Below are 19,013 nucleotides of genomic sequence, written 5' to 3' on the forward strand. Positions count from 1 at the left end.
TGCTGTAAGATACCTCATATTAGTGGAATCCTACAATATTTGTCTTTTTGTGCCTAGCTTATTTCACTCAGCATGTCTTCAGAATTCACCCATAGTGTAGCAGGTGTCAGAATGTCCTTCCTTTTTACGGCTGAATAATACCACATTGTATGTATACACCACATCTTGTTTATCAATTCATCTGCCCACGGATGCTTGGGCAGTTGGAAGCAACTTGGGTTGCTTCTTTCTACCTTTTCGCTGTTGTCAGTAGTGCTGCTCTGAACATGGGTGTGCGACTATCTCTTCGAGACTATAGTCTTTTCTTGAGCTCTGTTAGCTTACAGGAAAAGTATATCAACCAGTTCTATTTTTGTATATGCCTCCATCCTAATTTCAAAGCTCTTAATTTTATTTCTAAGATCTTAGGTTTATTTAACAGCATGTTTTTTCTTTTATGTAATTTACTTTCACATTATAAAATGTATATTTTGGTGTAAGCTGGGGAAATGTAGGTGGTCTGCTTTTTTAACACAATTCACCCCTGGAAAACTGTATGTCAAAAAGCAGGACAAACTCCTTGAAAAAACAGCCTGTTACTCATTTGTTGTATTTCCCAAATCACCTAGACTGTGAATGGCCTAAACCATAGAATGAGCACCAGGATACCAGAGTAGCAAAGGAAGAGAATGTTTCCAGAAGGAAAGAATGAACAACAGTGTTGTATTCTCCTGAGCAGGCAGATGGGAGGGTGCACTGTCATTTGGATTCAGTGCCCTTAGCAAGAGCAGTAGGAGCGGATCCTGAAGGTGAAGTCTGGACCGAGCCAGGTGTGGCGCCAGGGAGGAGAATGGAGAGGTTAGTAGGGGCACGTGATTATTGAGACATTTACATGAAAGGAAGAAGAAAGTTAGGATGATAATGGGGAGAGACTAATTAATAGTGTAAGTCCTAAGAAGGTGGGAGGGGATGGGATACAAGGCAGAGGTAAAGGACCTGACATTTGGTAGAGGAGCAGAGCTTACCTGAATTGTGATACGAGGGACGGAAGATAGGATGGATGCCCCAGGTGGGCTTGATGTCATCTGTTGAAATTTATGAGTTAAGAAAGGGAAGGACGGTTTTGAGGAGAATAAACAGGGTTCGACATAGTCGTTGTAGAAAGTGGGAAGAGATGTCAGTTGCCAGGCTTATAGAAGGAGGGCAGTGTCCATTGCATTTGAGTGAGGTACATTAAGCATAAAGTTAGACATTAGATACTTGAGAAGAAAACCCCTTTTTGCTGTTTAATTTGACACATTTATTGAATTCCTACCTACTGCATGTGTTGGAAGACAGTTCTAGTACCCAGGGAGCTTAGAAACTTACAGAACATTTATTACATAAAATAAGAGGTGAGAACAGTCCTAAAACTTCAGAGATCAGATCTGATTGAAGAAGAGAGGGATCTTTGGGTTTGGAAAAGACCTGAGTCAATGTAGATGGGGGAGGGCGAGAAAAAGCTTTACACCCCTGAGTGAAGAGAAGAATCCGTAGGTACCATGTTAATGGTTGGAATGGTGAATAGTCCAGTTTGTTCAGAATTATCCCTGAGTCAGTGTGTCTCCATGCAGCTTAAAAACATATCAGAGAAGCTTAGTGATTTAAAGAAGATTTCCTAAAAGTATGTGACCACCCCCCCAGGGGAGCTTATGTGCATATCTATTGTAGGGGAACGTAGGACTAGCCATCCAGTGTATAACAGGCTTTATTGCTGTACTGTAAATTCCCAGTTTGGATCGGATGAATTTGTAGAGCTCATCAAGTGTAATTGATACTTTTCGATCCATTGAAGCTTTTTTTCTGTCTTGAAAATTATTCCAAATTTGAATCCAGGACTTGAGAAAAATGTCAGTTGTCTAAATACAGTACCATATTGTGATAAATATAGCTATTGAAATTTAAAAAATCTCTTCACAAAACTTTATTTTAATATTCACAGCAGAACTTTTTTGGGAATGTTATCTGAGAAACAGGACCATTTTATTATCAGAGCTGACTATTAATTAGGGTATTGTTTCAGATATAAAAGTTGATCTGCCACTGAAATTCTATTTGAATATGTATAGTTCCAAGCTTGCTTTGTGTATTTAATAACTTTAGTACCATAATTACTCTGTTTACAATTAAATTTTGGTGAATATGCTAATACGGAATATGGCAGTGAGTGATTTCAGCAAAGGGCAGTGCTGATTTGCATCTTGATGTGCTTTTCACTTGCATCTGCATTTCATTTACTATCACTGGGAAAAGAAATGGTCAGATTATGTAATGGATTTTGTGACAGTGAAGTTTTCCTTTTCTTTGAAACCTCTCTGTAAGCTACCATAATAGTGGATTTGCTTTGCTCCCAGTGGGCAGAAGTGATGCAGAAAGGTTGAATTTGGTTGAGGTTTGTGTCCTCCAGTGTATTGTTTAATAGAAACCTAATGTAGGTATGGGTTTCATCATTAGAAGAAACCTATAATGTATTGAGGTGATTGTAGAATTCAAATTAGTGTTTTAAGTTCTTTATGAACGTCACTGAATAAATGAGGCAAATGCTTATGGTTGTAAAACTTAACAGTTTTTGAGCAGAGGCTTCTGGTGTTAAATACTTCTTTCTTCTTTTCAGAAATCACCTGAAAAGGAGCAAGGAGATTGAGAAACACAGCTCTCATATTCTCTGAAAGTAGGAGACTTCTGTGACCCTGAACCAGGAAATAAGACGGGTGGCCAAACGCTGTGAAAGTCAAATGGGGGTGTGGTAGGATGTGGAAAGGGGACACTGGCGGGGCTGGGACACAGACCTCAGAGCAAGCTGGAGGACGGGTGTTCACCAGAGTGAGTGGAGCACAACCAGTTGGGGCACAACCAATAAGCCTTTGTTTAGAAGAATAAGAAATGGTGTTCTGGTGTTGGCAGAACAACTTTATATGAAAAAAAGAGAAAGAAAAGAAAGAACAACGTTGTGTGAACTTTTTTTGTCCTTAGTTTACTTAGGCCGTATGGTATATTTAAGTTCCTTGAACCCTGTGGATCTCCCTAATGTGCACACATGGCTGAGGAAAAGAAAAGAAACTGGATAACCATTTGGAAAATTCTGGATTCCTCTGATTATCTTATACCAGTATAAGTGTAGACAAATCAAAATTTCATCAGCAAAATATGAAACCATAAAATAACTAAAAGAAGACATGGGAGATATTTGAAAAGAGTAATTTGACTGGGAGGGGACTTTCCAAGGATGACATAAAGTCCAAAAGCTAAAAATAAGCAATATCAAAAGATAAATAGGGAAGACTATTTGCAATATAAAGAGCTAATTTCTTCACTAGAGAATATATAGGAAGTACCTATAAATAAAAAAGCAAAAGGCAACTGATAGTTCTTAGGAAATGAAGTACAGATTTTACTTAGTGCGTGTGTGTGCGTGTGTGTGTGTGTGCGTCTGATTGGACAAGCTCAGAGAGTATGAAAAGATTCTCAGTTTCTGTCCCTTGGTGATTGTTAATTATAGGAACAGCAATGTTTTAATGCTTAAAACCATAAAATATTTCACAATACAGAAGACCTTATTAAGCAGATACAGACTTAATGAATTATAAGGTACTGTTAGAACCACCACCCACATCATGAAATAGAACAACCTGCCCGTCCTCATCACAACTTTCTTATGCTTCCTGAAAGTAACTTTTGTCTTTTATGGCAATCGCTTCCTTTTTTTTATCGGTTCACCACACAAATATGCATCCTTAAACTGCGGTGTAGATTTGCCTGATTTTGTTTTGTTTTGGATATGTTGTATTAAGTCTTTCTGCATCTGGTTCTCTTCTCCCCCATCTCTTGTTTTTTTCCCTTTATCTGTTGAAGAAATGGGATTATATGTACTCTAGGGTTTCTCACCCTTGGGACTTTGCTGATTGCATTCCTGTGCTATAGTTTATCATGTTCTTCTGTTCTTTTCATATCCTGTGAATTGATAGGCTTGATCAGCTTCAGGGTCTATTAATTTTTTATTTTTCTTTTTTGGCAAGATTACTTCACGGGTAGTGGCATGTACTTTTATCAGGAGGCGTATAATATGTCTGGACATCTCTCATATTTTGATGTTAGTAGCTATCAGTGCTCAGTGTCTAGATCCATTAATTCATTAGGAGGTGGAAATGGTGTTAACCTAAAACCATTCTTATTCATTTATTAGCTGAAATTTTTCCATAAGGAGAAATTTCTCTTCATCTAATATTTGGTTACCCAGTGGTGCAATTCATATAAGAAAGAAAGGATAAATGCTCGATTCTTCTCCTTCCTTTTTTTTTTTTTTAAAAGCAGCTTTCAAAATTGAGTGGTTTCCTATTATTCTCTAGAGGTGACCGCTTAGGTTTTCTTAACTATTATAAACTCTTGGATTTACCCATTTTATGTGTTTTAATCCATAGCGGTTATTATCTTTATTGACTCAGATTGGCCCATCTTTGGTCAGTGGGAACACCTAAGTGGGTTCCTTAGACATATCTGACATCACTCTAGTAGTTTCTGATAGCTTCCTTGACACCTAGAAATGACAAGATGTTCCAAGTCTGTCTTGTACATTTCTGGCTCCACATCTGGAATCAGTCCTCTTTTCAAGAAATCTGGTTTCTTTGACAAGAAACAGTATTTTTAAGAATACAATTTGTATACTAGAGATACTCATTACTACTGGGCTGGTTATTTGTTTCTAAGCTTTTTTGTGGCTAGGGCTAGGAAATGCAAAGGTGGTGTGTGTATGTGTGTGTGCGCGCGCGCGCAAGAGTGCATTTTGTAAAAAATACAATAACCTCTGAAAACTATTTTTAAATAAAGCATTTTTAGCCTTACCTCTTCTCTCATCTGTATCCCCTTTCTTTCGTATTTGAATCTCGATTTTTAGGGATACAAGGGGATGGCAGAATTAAAATATCACATAATTACTCATTTGCATTATTCCACAGCTCTGTGTATAGTAACCTTAGTCTACAAAACCAAGTATCACTTATAGTATGATTCCTGGAGAGTTGGGTGTTTTTGCATATGTTCTCCCATGTTTTACAGTTGTACTATATCTACTTCATCAGAACATATGCCCATTACATATTCTGTCCTCTCCTTATAGTCCTTGTTGAGTCTTGCTTCTACAAATCAGTGTCTGCTTACTGCTCACTATCAGTTCTTACAGCAACATTTCTTTAGGCATTTTGGATATCTGAGGCTTGTTCTCTGGTGGATTCTTATTCCCTTTTTCCATGTTGAGAACACTCTGGTCTTTATACTTGAAATTTAACTTAGTATAAAATCTTCAGTTCTTGTTTTGTCTTAACTATGTTACTTCCCCTTTTTTTTCTGGCATAAGTGTTGCTGTCAGAGTGATGACAGTCTGATTTATTTTCCTTATAAAAGATCTGTTTTTGGCCTGGATGCTCAAAGAATACTTTCTTTTTTGTGGAGTTCTGTAATTTTACTAGGTGATGTTGGAGTGCGGGTTGTCCTGGGCTGGTTTCTCCATGTACTGTGTAAGATGTGACCTTTCATTTTGTAATTTCACTTTTTTTTTTTTAAAGTTTAGGAAAGTCTTCTTAGATTAAAGCATTTTTAGTATTCTGTTCCCTTGCTTTGATTTTCTTTGTTATATGTTCACTGGCTTTTCTTTTTCTGCATTCTAAATCTATGATTTTCTCTTGAAATGTTTATCTTTTCACCCTTTTTGATTTTTAAATTTTTTTCCTTTTCACTTTCTATTTTTGTTAAGTCACTGTGTTTAAATTGTCTTCAGTCTGATGTTCCTTCTAGCTTAGTTTTCATCTCTCAAATGTTTGTGACTTTTTAGTTATTTCCTTCTATCGCTTGGTCTCTGAGTTTTTCTAATTCTGATCTCTTGTTAATCTTTCTATATAAAGATTTTTAAGCTTGTTTTGAAATACTGGTTCATAGCTCTCAACTTTTTGGCAAGCATGTTTTATGTATTTTTCTGCAGGGATTTTTAAAAAAATTTCAATTTGCACGGGACTAGGCCTTGATCCTTTTTTGTTGCTGAGTTTTATAAGCAATTATTTTTCTTTTATATGCAATTAGTTCTCGATGGTATAGTTCAGGTTGACTTTATGTCATTTTCTAGAGCCTCCTCTTCTGTTCTGTTTTGTTTTGTTTTGGTATAGTGTTCCAAAACAGTGGAGGCTAACTTACAGATCCACTTTTGTGTTTGAACCTTCTTTTTCCTTTCTTTGTATTAGCTTTGTGATGCTCAGTTTGGATTCCATTCCCAGCCATTTCTTGTCCACCTGGGGAGGTTTTGACCTGAGAGTGTTTTGGCTGGTTGGTCTTGCGAGTTGTGGAGGTCAGCCTGCTCCAGCCCCTCCAGCAGAGCCCCGCATGAGCCCGCTGCTGGGGTGTGCACAGCCCTTCCCAGCTTGGGCTGCTGTTCCCACGTTGTCTCTGTGCTTCTGAGAAGTAACCTGGGGTTACTTGGGGATTCTTAGATTCATCAGAGACACCGCCCTCGCTTCTGCTGCTTCCCTCACAGCTGCTGGTAGCACGTAGGTCATCTTGCTGTCTGAGGCTTCTTCACCCAATCCCATTTTGGGGTTTGTGGATGTAGGGAATACTGTCGCTTAGTTTTGTTGTAGATGTTGCCCATCGGGTTTGAGTCCTGCTCTCCAGTTGTCCTGTTTGGTTTTATGGGGAAATTTAGGGAGATTAAACAGGTGTACTGCCAGTCCCACCATCTTCAGTAGCAGCAAATCTTTGGAAGCAGTGGTTTGTTCAGGGATTCAGGAGACTCACAGTGATGGCTGACTCTGTGAGACTTGGTTTTAGGAAGGAAAGAAAGTCATTCCAGACTGCATTAATTGTTACAAGTAGGCTATAGGAATAAAACTCAGAGTAAAAGCTAACCACTTAATTTGGAGGAAAAACACTTTTTGTTGACTGCAGTTTATGTTGAGTAGAAGGTGAGCTAGCATATTGCATTTGAAATATGGTCACTTTTGGAAAGGAATTCCAGTAAAACACAAAAGATAGTCTGGTTACTATCTTGAGTTGCAGAAAGAGGAAAAGATTTTTTTTTAACTCATTTTAAATTGTCTTGACTACTGTAAGGAAATCATCAAATAGGAGATTACTCTGATGATTTGTTACAGTGAGGTAAATTTAGAAGGCATCCATTTTAGTATTTGGAAGTGCTATGCCTTGGTTCGTTCGTTCGTTCTTTTTTTTTTTTCCTTTTTTTGGTCTTGGTTATTTCTTGTACTCAGTCTACAACCATTGCTGTAAAAGTCACCTTGTCTGGTGTATTGAGTCTGGTCTGTTACAGTTTACACTGAAATTCCATTCAGGAAGATTTTATAATGATTAAAAATACACATTAAGAGAATTGTTTGATAGGAAGAAATAATAGCCACATTCATTTATTTTGAAGGTGTTTTGTTAGAGAAGATTTAGACAATGAAGAGGGATTGGTATTCTATAGGAAAAATTAAATTTAAAAATCCCCAATAAGTTAATAAAGAGCATTTGCATATATGGAGTTTATGTATGTGGTGTGATAGTGGGTGGAGATCTGCTAAAAAAAAAAAAAATCCCCCTCTAGTATTTTGTATATGTACTTAGAATATCTAGGCTCCAAAGCAAACCACCTTATGTAATGTAACAAACCTGTCTTTCACCTGAACAACCATTTCAAGTGTTGCAGACTATAGCCTCTGAGAAAGTATTTGTTTTAAATATTTATTTATTTGAGAGAGAGAGAGAGATAGCATGAGATGGGGGAAGGGGCAGAGGCAGAGGGAGAAGCAGGCTCCGTGACCGAGGGACTCCATCCCAGGACCCTGGGATTGTGACCTGAGCCGAAGGCAGATGCTTAATTAAGACTGAACCACCCAGGTGCTCACTACCCGAGAAAGTATTTGTTTTAAATCTTTTTCAATTAGTAGTGTAGAACTGAGAGTTTGAGCCTCCCCCCCAACCTTCCCCCGGGGGTTCTTTCTCTACATCTCAGGGCAGTTAAAGCCCAGAGAGAAGTGACTTGATCACAGTCTCCAGACTAGCTGCCCTGGAATCTGGGGCTTTTGAGTCGAGCCCAGGCGGTTTTCACCGTAACACGCTGCTTTCTCTGAATGTTATGTTAACCTTGGCCGTGAGTGAGAAAGGTGAATCCAGATTCACTGCCAAGGGGTGAGAAGGGAAGCATGGAGCGCTGGGGGTCACCAGCTTGGCCTTGTCTGTGAAGCCAAATGACCAAAGAGCCACTGTTCCCTTGTCACTGTTTTGAAAGGTCCTCTCCTTCACTGTGGTGACTTTTGTAATTGTGGGCCGTGGTGTTGAGGCTTTGAAGCCAGAAGCCAGGTTAGTCCTCAGAGCAGATTTCTGTTGCTTTGCCACTTTCTAGGTACATAACCTTGGACAGCTTGCTAAACTTTGCCGAGCCTTCATTTCCTCATCTGTAAAATGGGGATGATAATGTAATCTTCACAGAGATGTGAGGGTGGATCGGGGCCTGTGTGTAAAGTATCTCCTGTAATGTCATAAATCCTTGTCCACATTTGAAAAGCACCTTTGTACCACAGAGCTTTCCTTAGTGGAAAATGTTTTCAGCATTTTGAGGATTAGAATTCTGAGTGTCGCTTTCTTTCATTTTATAGTGAAAATGCCTCGTGTAAAAGCAGCTCAAGCTGGAAGACAGGGCCCTGGAAAGAGACGACTTGCAGAGCACTTTGCAGCTGGGGAGATAATCACTGATATGACGAAGAAGGAGTGGAAACTAGGATCGCCCGTTGGCCAGGGTGGCTTCGGCTGTATATATCTTGGTAAGTATACCAGTCCGAAGATTTATGTGTTTCTTATCAAAATAGTTTCTCAGTTAGGAGCTTTTCCAGGATGTTCCTAGTTATCTACATTCAACTTAATACTGTATGATTTGGCAAAGATGCATCAATGACACAGGAGTGGAAAAAACGGTAGTTGATTTAGTCACAGTAGAAAGAGAGGGTGATATTATCCTTTAGATTTAATTTTATTATCCTTTAGATTTTTAAGAGATTCTGTATAATCTTAACTCTTCTGAGACCCGGAGAAAGCCATGGCCATCTTTCTTTCCCCACCTCCACTCAGTTGGGATTTTATTCCCTCTGTTTTGGTTTAATTTGGAGATTTTCAGATAACAGGTATGGATTTTTTTTTCTTTCTATATAACCCTTGTAGTCATTGTAGTGGAATTGAGAGAATGACCTAAAAATTACATACTAGGCCTGATTAAATGTGCTATTAGTTAAGATACTTAGCCTGAAATTTTGAGGGACCTATGTGGAACCCTGAGTTCTATAGGCTAACGAAATTGTTGATATAAAAATATTTTACCTGATTGCTTCTAAAGGTGACCGCTTCACCCAGAGTATTAATAGTGATACAGTATATTTCAGGTTTGCTTTTTTTTTTAAATTTTATTTTATTATGTTATGTTAATCACCATACATTACATCATTTGTTTTTGATGTAGTGTTCCATGATTCATTGTTTGTGTATAATACCCAGTGCTCCATGCAGTACGTGCCCACTTTAATACTCATCACCAGGCTAACCCAACCCCCACCCCCCCCCCTCTAGAACCCTGTTTGTTTCTCAGAGTCCATAGTCTCTCATGGTTCGTCTCCCCCTCCGATTTCCCCCTCTTCATTTTTCCCTTCCTACTATCATGTTTGCTTTTGAAATTTCTTTCTAACTTTTCCATGATAGGCCCTTATTCCACCTCTAATCTCGATTTAGTTATTTACTTAATTATTTAATTTCTGCCATGAGGTTTATAAAATTTTATTTTTAGTAAAGGAACCCTTTTTTCTTTCAAGCAACATCTTACTCAGGATACTAATATTAGTTACTAGGTCAGCATTAGTAGCGGAAACTTCTTAGCTCTGAGATTCTTGGGTCCTACTCTGGGCCTAGGAATCAGATGCTGTACGTAGGGAGAGGGCCCAGTAATGCGACTGAACAAGTCTCCCAGGTGATTCAGATGCATGCTGACGTGTGAGAGCCACTGGTGGAGATCAAGAGCTCTTACTCAGGAGGGTCCGACTCCAACTCCTCCAGGACCAGCGGGGTGTAGGGTTAGCTGCAGCCTCTAGGGGTGTGTTCGTGAGATAGCTTGAAGCCTAGTACTCTGTTGTATGTTGTAGATTTCTCTAGGTCAGCTGCATCTGCCTTTGGGAGACAGGTATTGATTCTTTAGGTTTGTTCAGGGCCAAGCCTCTTCTAGTAAACTAGGCTATCTGTTAAGGTGAAAATCCTCATAAACCAAGAAAGGTTAGCGGCTGTGTTGGCTAGGTATATAGGTTTTGACCTTGTGGGTTAGCGATGGTAGATTCTATAAGCTGTTTATGCTGCAGAATGTGTGGACTTAGGATATCCCATGTTCGGAATGGGAACTTGAAGCAAGTAGGTTCTTCATTTTGTATTAGTTAATTTGCTTTTTTAACCTTTGGAACATTTGCAACTCGCATTGCATTTCTGCTATTTTATTGGTATTTATATTTATCATTAGAAAGTGCCATCTAATAGTACTATTTTTTAAAATTTTTTTATTGTTATGTTAATCACCATACATTACATCATTAGTTTTTGATGTAGTGTTCCATGATTCATTGTTTGTGCACAACACCCATTGCTCCATGCAGAACGTGCCCTCTTTAATACCCATCACCAGGCTAACCCATCCTCCCACCCCCCTCCCCTCTAGAACCCTCAGTTTGTTTTTCAGAGTCCATCGTCTCTCATGGTTCGTCCTCCCTTCCGATTTCACCCCCTTCATTCTTCCCCTCCTGCTATCTTCTTTTTTTCTTTCTTAACATATATTGCATTATTTGTTTCAGAGGTACAGATCTGAGATTCAACAGTCTTGCACAATTCACAGCGCTTACCAGAGCACATACCCTCCCCGATGTCTATCACCCAGCCACCCCATTCCTCCCACCCCACCCCCCACTCCAGGAACCCTCAGTTTGTTTCCTGAGATTAAGAATTCCTCATATCAGTGAGGTCAAATGATACATGTCTTTCTCTGATTGACTTATTTCGCGCAGCATAACACCCTCCAGTTCTATCCACATCATTGCAAATGGCAACATCTCATTCCTTTTGATGGCTGCATAATATTCCATTGTATATATATACCACATCATCTTTATCCATTCATCTGTCGATGGACATCTTGGCTCTTTCCACAGTTTGGCTATTGTGGACATTGCTGCTATAAACATCGGGGTGCACGTACCCCTTCGGATCCCTACATTTGTATCTTTGGGGTAAATACCCGGTAGTGCAATTGCTGGATCGTATGGTAGCTCTGTTTTCGACTTTTTGAGGAACCTCCATACTGTTTTCCAGAGTGGTTGCACCAGCTTGCATTCCCACCAACAGTGTAGGAGGGTTCCCCTTTCTCCGCATCCCCGCCAACATCTGTCGTTTCCTGACTTGTTAATTTTAGCCATTCTGACTGGTGTGAGGTGGTATCTCATTGACGTTTTGATTTGGATTTCCCTGATGCTGAGCGATGTTGAGCACTTTTTCATGTGTCTGTTGGCCATTTGGATGTCTTCTTTGGAAAAATGTCTGTTCATGTCTTCTGCCCATTTCTTGATTGGATTCTTTGTTCTTTGGGTGTTGAGTTTGATAAGTTCTTTATAGATTTTGGAGACTAGCCCTTTGTCTGATATGTCATTTGCAAATATATTCTCCCATTCTGTAGGTTGTCTTTTGGTTTTGTTGACTGTTTCTTTTGCTATGCAAAAGCTTTTTATCTTGATGAAGTCCCAATAGTTCATTTTTGCCCTTGCTTCCCTTGCCTTTGGCGATGTTTCTAGGAAGAAGTTGCAGCGGCTGAGGTCGAAGAGGTTGCCGCCTGTGTTCTCCTTTAGGATTTTGATGGACTCCTGTCTCACATTGAGGTCTTTCAACCATTTGGAGTCTATTTTTGTGTGTGGTGTAAGGAAATGGTCCAGTTCCATTCTTCTGCATGTGGCTGTCCAATTTTCCCCAACACCATTTGTTGAAGAGACTGTCTTTTTTCTATTGGACATTCTTTCCTGCTTTGTCAAAGATTAGTTGACCATAGAGTTGAGGGTCCATTTCTGGGCTCTCTATTCTGTTCCACTGATCTATGTGTCTGTTTTTGTGCCAGTACCATACTGTCTTGATGATGACAGCTTTGTAGTAGAGCTGGAAGTCCGGAATTGTGATGCCGCCAGCTTTGCTTTTCTTTTTCAACATTCCTCTGGCTGTTCGGGGTCTTTTCTGGTTCCATACAAATTTTAGGATTATTTGTTCCATTTCTTTGAAAAAAGTGGATGGTATTTTGATGGGGATTGCATTGAATGTGTAGATTGCTCTAGGTAACATTGACATCTTCACAATATTTGTTCTTCCAATCCATGAGCATGGAACGTTTTTCCATTTCTTTGTGTCTTCCTCAATTTCTTTCATGAGTATTTTATAGTTTTCTGAGTACAGATCCTTTGCCTCTTTGGTTAGATTTATTCCTAGGTATCTTACGGTTTTGGGTGCAATTGTAAATGGGATCGACTCCTTAATTTCTCTTTCTTCTGTCTTGTTGTTGGTGTATAGGAATGCCACTGATTTCTGTGGATTGATTTTATATCCTGCCACTTTACTGAATTCCTGTATGAGTTCTAGCAGTTTTGGGGTGGAGTCTTTTGGGTTTTCCACATAAAGTATCCTATCATCTGCAAAGAGTGAGAGTTTGACTTCTTCTTTGGCGATTTGGATGCCTTTTATTTCTTTTTGTTGTCTGATTGCTGTGGCTAGGACTTCTAGTACTATGTTGAATAGCAGTGGTGATAGTGGACATCCCTGCCGCGTTCCTGACCTTAGGGGGAAAGCTCTCAGTTTTTCCCCATTGAGAATGATATTCGCTGTAGGTTTTTCATAGATGGCTTTTATGATATTGAGGTATGTACCCTCTATCCCTATACTCTGAAGAGTTTTGATCAAGAAAGGATGCTGTACTTTGTCAAATGCTTTTTCTGCATCTATTGAGAGGATCATATGATTCTTGTTCTTTCTTTTATTAATGTATCACATTGATTGATTTGTGGATGTTGAACCAACCTTGCAGCCCAGGGATAAATCCCACTTGGTCGTGGTGAATAATCCTTCTAATGTACTGTTGGATCCTATTGGTTGGTATTTTGGTGAGAATTTTTGCATCCATGTTCATCAAGGATATTGGTCTGTGATTCTCCTTTTTGATGGGGTCTTTGTCTGGTTTTGGGATCAAGGTAATGGTGGCCTCATAAAACGAGTTTGGAAGTTTTCCTTCCATTTCTATTTTTTGGAACAGTTTCAGAAGAATACGTATTAATTCTTCTTGAAATGTTTGGTAGAATTCCCCTGGGAAGCCATCCGGCCCTGGGCTTTTGTTTGTTGGGAGAATTTTGATGACTGCTTCAATTTCCTTAGTGGTTATAGGTCTGTTCAGGTTTTCTGTTTCTTCCTGGTTCAGTTTTGGTAGTTTTTAGGTCTCTAGGAATGCATCCATTTCTTCCAGATTATCTAATTTGCTGGCATAGAGTTGCTCATAATATGTTCTTATAATTGTTTGTATTTCTTTGGTGTTGGTTGTAATCTCTCATTCATGATTTTGTTGATTTGGGTCATTTCTCTTTTCTTTTTGATAAGTCTGGCCAGGGGTTTATCTTGTTAATTTTTTCAAAGAACCAGCTCCTAGTTTCGTTGATCTGTTCTACTGTTCTTTTAGTTTCTATTTCATTGATTTCTGCTCTGATCTTTATTATTTCTCTTCTCCTGCTGGGTTAGGCTTTATTTCCTGTTCTTTCTCCAGCTCCTTTAGGTGTAGGGTTAGGCTGTGTACTTGAGACCTTTCTTGTTTCTTGAGAAAGGCTTGTATTGCTATATACTTTCCTCTTAGGACTGCCTTTGCTGCATCCCAAAGATTTTGAACAGTTGTGTTTTCATTCTCATTGGTTTCCATGAATTTTTTAAATTCTTCTTTAATTTCCTGGTTGACCCATTCATTCTTTAGTAGGATGGTCTTTAGCCTCCATGTATTTGAGTTCTTTCCGACTTTCCTCTTGTGATTGAGTTCTAGTTTCAAAGCATTGTGGTCTGAAAATAGGCAGGGAATGATCCCAGTCTTTTGGTACCGGTTGAGACCTGATTTATGACCTAGGATGTGATTGATTCTGGAGAATGTTCCATGGGCACTAGAGAAGAATGTGTATTCCGTTGCTTTGGGATGGAATGTTCTGAATATGTCTGTGAAGTCCATTTGGTCCAGTGTGTCATTTAAAGTCTTTATTTCCTTGTTGATCTTTTGCTTAGACGATCTGTCCATTTCAGTGAGGGGGGTGTTAAATTCCCCCACTATTATTGTATTGTTGTCAATGTGTTTCTTTGCTTTTGTTATTAATTGCCTTATATAATTGGCTGCTCCCATGTTAGGGGCATAGATATTTACAATTGTTAGATCTTCTTGTTAGATAGACCCTTTAAGTAGGATATAGTGTCCTTCTTCATCTCTTATTACAGTCTTTGGTTTAAAATCTAATTTTTCTGATATAAGGATTGCCACCCCAGCTTTCTTTTGGTGTCCATTAGCATGGTACATGGTTTTCCACCCCCTCACTTTCAATCTGGGGGTGTCTTTGGGTCTAAAATGAGTCTCTTGCAGACAGCATATCGATGGGTCTTGTTTTTTAATCCAATCTGATAGCCTGTGTCTTTTGATTGGGGCATTTAGCCCATTTACATTCAGGGTAACTGTTGAAAGATAGGAATTTAGTGCCATTGTATTGCCTGTAAGGTGACTGTTACTGTATATTGTCTGTGTTCCTTTCTGGTCTGTGTTGCTTTTAGGCTCTCTCTTTGCTTAGAGGACCCCTTTCAAGATTTCTTGTAGGGCTGGTTTCGTGTTTGCAAATTCATTTAGTTTTTGTTTGTCCTGGAAGCTTTTTATCTCTCCTTCAATTTTCAATGACAGCCTAACTGGATATAGTATTCTTGGCTGCATATTTTTCTCATTTAGTGCTCTGAATATATCCTGCCAGTCCTTTCTGGCCTGCCAGGTCTCTGTGGATAGGTGTGTTGCCAATCTAATGTTTCTACCATTGTAGGTTACATATCTCTTCTCCTGAGCTGCTTTCAGGATTTTCTCTTTGTCTCTGAGACTCGTAAGTTTTACTATTAGATGTCGGGGTGTTGACCTATTTTTATTAATTTTGAGAGGGGTTCTCTGTGCTTCCTGGATTTTGATGCCTGTTTCCTTCCCCAGATTAGGGAAGTTCTCTGCTATAATTTGCTCCAATATACCTTCTGCCCCTCTCTCTCTTTCTTCTTCTTCTGGGATCCCAATTATTCTAATGTTTCGTTTTACAGTATCGCTTATCTCTCGAATTCTGCCCTCGTGATCCAGTCGTTGTTTATCTCTCTTTTTCTCAGCTTCTTTATTTTCCATCATTTGGTCTTCTGTATCACTGATTCTGTCTTCTGTCTCATTTATCCTAGCAGTTAGCGCCCCCATTTTTGATTGCACCTCATTAATAGCCTTTTTGATTTCTACTTGGTTAGATTTTAGTTCTTTTACTTCTCCAGAAAGGGTTTCTCTAATAACTTCCATGCTTTTTTCAAGCCCAGCTAGTATCTTTAAAGTGATGATTCTGAACTCTAGATCTGACATCGTACTAATGTCTGTATTGAGTAGGTCCCTGGCAGTTGGTATTACCTCTTGTTCTTTTTGTTGAGGTGATTTTTTCTGTCTCGTCATTTTGTCCAGAGGAGAATAGATGAATGAGAGAACAAAATGCTAACAGGGTAACAACGTCCCCAGAAAATATACTCTAAACAAATCAGAAAAGACCTGAAGCCAGAGGAAAAGAAAGGGAAAGAAAGAAAAAAGAAAAAGAAAAAAAAAAACAAAAAGATAAAAACAAACAAAAACAGAACAAAACAAACAAACCAGAATATGATCAAATATGATCAGGCTGGTGCATAGATCAGTGCCACACACTAGATTTTGGGTGCATTTTGGTCTGTTAGAAGAAAGCGCCTCCCAAAATTTTAAAGAAAGAAAAACTTATATATGTACAAAAATCAGGGTTGATATGATGAAAGGATGGAATATGACTGTAAAGATGAAAATTATACAAAATTTTATAAAAGGAATTGATAAGAAGTTGTTTGAAAAAAGAAAGAAGAGGATTTAAAAAAAGGAGAGAATGTGATCAGGCAGGAGAGTAGAACAAAACCATACACTAGAGATTTAGGGTATATTTTGATCTGTTAGAAGAAACTGTATCTCAAAATTTTAAAGAGAGAACAACTTATATGTATATGCCAAAAATAAGGGTAACTACTATGAAGGGATAGAATATGACTCTAAAAATGAAAAATGAAAATGTTTTTTAAAAAAGGGATTGATAAGATGTTGGTTGAAAAAGGGAAAAAGAAAAATTCAAAAAAACAAAAGTTAAAAAAAAAATTGAAAGACTAGAGAATCATGGTAAAAAAGCCATGGATTCTATGTGCATTATTTGGAGTTCTGCCGATCTCATTGATCGGTAAACTTGGTCTTGGCTGGCTGTTCTCGCTGATCTTCTGGGGGAGGGGCCTGTTGCTGTGGTTCCCAAATGTCTTTGCTGGAGGCAGAATTGCCCCCCGCTCCCCCCCGCCCGGTCCAGGCTAAGTAACTTGCTTGGGTTTGCTCTCGGGAGCTTTTGTTCCCTGCAAGCTTTCCGTACAGCTTTGGAGGCGGAGAGTGAAAATGGCGGCCTCCCAGTCTCCGCCCCGGAGGAGCCGAGAACTCGGGGCCCCACTCCTCAGTGTTTCCCCCAGAGAAAAGCAGTCAGTCACTCCCGTCTCCCCGGTCTCCGGCCACACTCCGTGCTCACCCGGCCTGTGACCGAGCATTTCTATCTCTGGCACCCGACCCTGTGTGGAGTCTCCAAACCCAGCAGATCCCTATGGTGCACTTCTGCGCCGCTCCTCCCCGGGGAGGAAGGGGAGTCTTCCCGGATTTGCCGCTTGTTGGGTCCCTGCTGGAGGAGCAGTGGCCCGACTGTGCCGCAGATCATGGTTTATGGCAACCCCGAGCTGAGAGCCCGCACCTGGGCTCCGTCTCTGCAGCCGGCTTCCCTGCTCCGATACCTGGGAGCTCTGCTGCACTCAGGCACCCCTGGTCTTTCTGTGACCCTGAGGGTCCTGAGACCACACTGTCCCGCGAGGGTTCCACCCCCCTCTTAGCCACCAGAGCGACGTCCCTCCACGGAGCTGGCTTCTAAAAGTTCCGATTTTGTGCTCCGCGGCTCTATCACTTGCCAGAAGCGGCCGACGGAGGCCCCTTCCCTCGCCATCTATCCTCCCGAATATCGCCTCGGATTCACTTCTCCGCACTTCCTACCTTCCAGAAAGTGGTCGCTTTTCTGTTCAGAGAGTTGTTGCTCTTCTTTTCTTCGATCTCCTGTTGAGTTTGTAGGTGTTCAGAATGGTTTGATCCCTATCCAGCTGAATTCCTGAGACCAGACGAAATCCAGGTCTCCTACTCCTCCGCCATCTTGCTCCGCCCCCTGAGTACTATTTTTAATATTCAATGATTTGACAGATTTCTGTAATAAAGCTTGGCTTTTGTAAAGCTGGATTGATCAGTCTGGATTTGCTTTAGTATTGCTGCCTCCAGTTTGTCTCTCTGTGCCCACTGATACACAAAAGCAGCCATATTCAAGATCATCAACGGTTTTTACTGACGAATTAAAAAGATTGCTTTTGAATTTTCTTCGGATATTTTCTGCAGCATTTGCTACTGTTTATGTTTCCTTCTTGGAAAGATTGCTCCGGTGTCTTTCACGGGAACATGTCCCCGCTTGCTTTCCTGCTGCTTCTGGAGGTCCGTGGTCATCCTCAGAGCGACCTCTGTGTTCTCCAGCTTTCCTTCCTTGGCTCACTTTTCCTTCCATGTGTTCTCTCTGAGTTCTCTCATCGATTTCATGGCTGCTCTTGATGTCTTTTTACTGTCCACTTCCCCATCTCTTATCTGTAGCCTGGGACCTGATCTCCTGAGTGCAGGCCCACGGCCAGGGGCCTACAGGGCGCTCTCCGTGGATGCCTGCCGGCTCTCTCGTGACCAGGAGAGGCGTATATCAAGCCAGACACTGGAAGGCATTCTCAAGTCTTCCTTCACCAGTGACCCTAGTACTTCGTCTAGTCCTGCAGCTTTAACTCTGCGCTTTCTCTTAGTCTTTGCTGACCCTGTCTTGGTGCCTGTCATTTTCAGGTCTTGTTGGGATCCTCACTGCAGCAGTGACTCTTCTCTGCTCGGTCTTGCCCCCTTGTATCCCACTGTTCACGCTGTGGCTTGAGTGATCTAGCCTAGTTAAATTTCCAGAATGGCTCGCCCTGGGGTGGAGATAAAGTGCCAGACATAGGAGAATGGCATACGAGACCCTCCCTCTGGTCTGGTCCCTATGTAGCTTTAATCTTCATCAGTCTTATTTCCTCAGGATCTGTGCTTCAGCCATCCTGCTGCCCTTTGCTGCTTGATCTCCATATGTGATGCTTCTCTTGTTTCATTTTTCCCAAGCTGAGGTTAGGGCAGGTACTATCTGTTTATAGGCCCTTTGTGTTAACCCTTTCACAGTACTTTCCATGCTGTATTGAAATTACTTTTCTTTCTTGGCAACAGGGCATCTCTTCTTACTGTGTTCCTAGTACCTGGCATATTTTGTAGCACATAATGTTTGAGTTATTGAGCTTCCTTTTCCTCCTTTCCTCATTTGAACTGTGTCGTATTATTGGGATACTATCCTTATTTTAATATTTTATACATTAAGTGCTTATTTAAAAAGATCTAATCTTGCTTTATTACTAATCAGCATCTGAATGATGTGTCTTGGAGCTCACACCTTTCCATCTGCCTATGGTAGCTGTTTTTGTGACTCGCGTTCCTTCTTCACTCTGAGGTACTGTAGCTGCGGTTTCTTCATTGG

General features: G+C 40.2%; 1 protein-coding gene across 4 annotated transcripts in view; it reads left to right on the plus strand.

Moving 5' to 3' along the window:
- VRK1 (VRK serine/threonine kinase 1) overlaps positions 1-19,013 on the plus strand; it is a 148,184-nt gene that overhangs the window by 86,870 nt on the left and 42,301 nt on the right. For all 4 annotated transcript variants that reach the window (XM_032405891.1, XM_032405892.1, XM_032405895.1 and 1 more), the window contains one exon: positions 8,652-8,816. In XM_032405891.1, the coding sequence (XP_032261782.1) occupies positions 8,652-8,816 (165 nt within the window). The remainder of the gene's footprint in view (positions 1-8,651; positions 8,817-19,013) is intronic.

Source organism: Phoca vitulina, unplaced genomic scaffold (assembly GCF_004348235.1).
Source record: "Phoca vitulina isolate PV1807 unplaced genomic scaffold, GSC_HSeal_1.0 scaffold7, whole genome shotgun sequence".
NCBI classification, from domain to species: domain Eukaryota; kingdom Metazoa; phylum Chordata; class Mammalia; order Carnivora; family Phocidae; genus Phoca; species Phoca vitulina.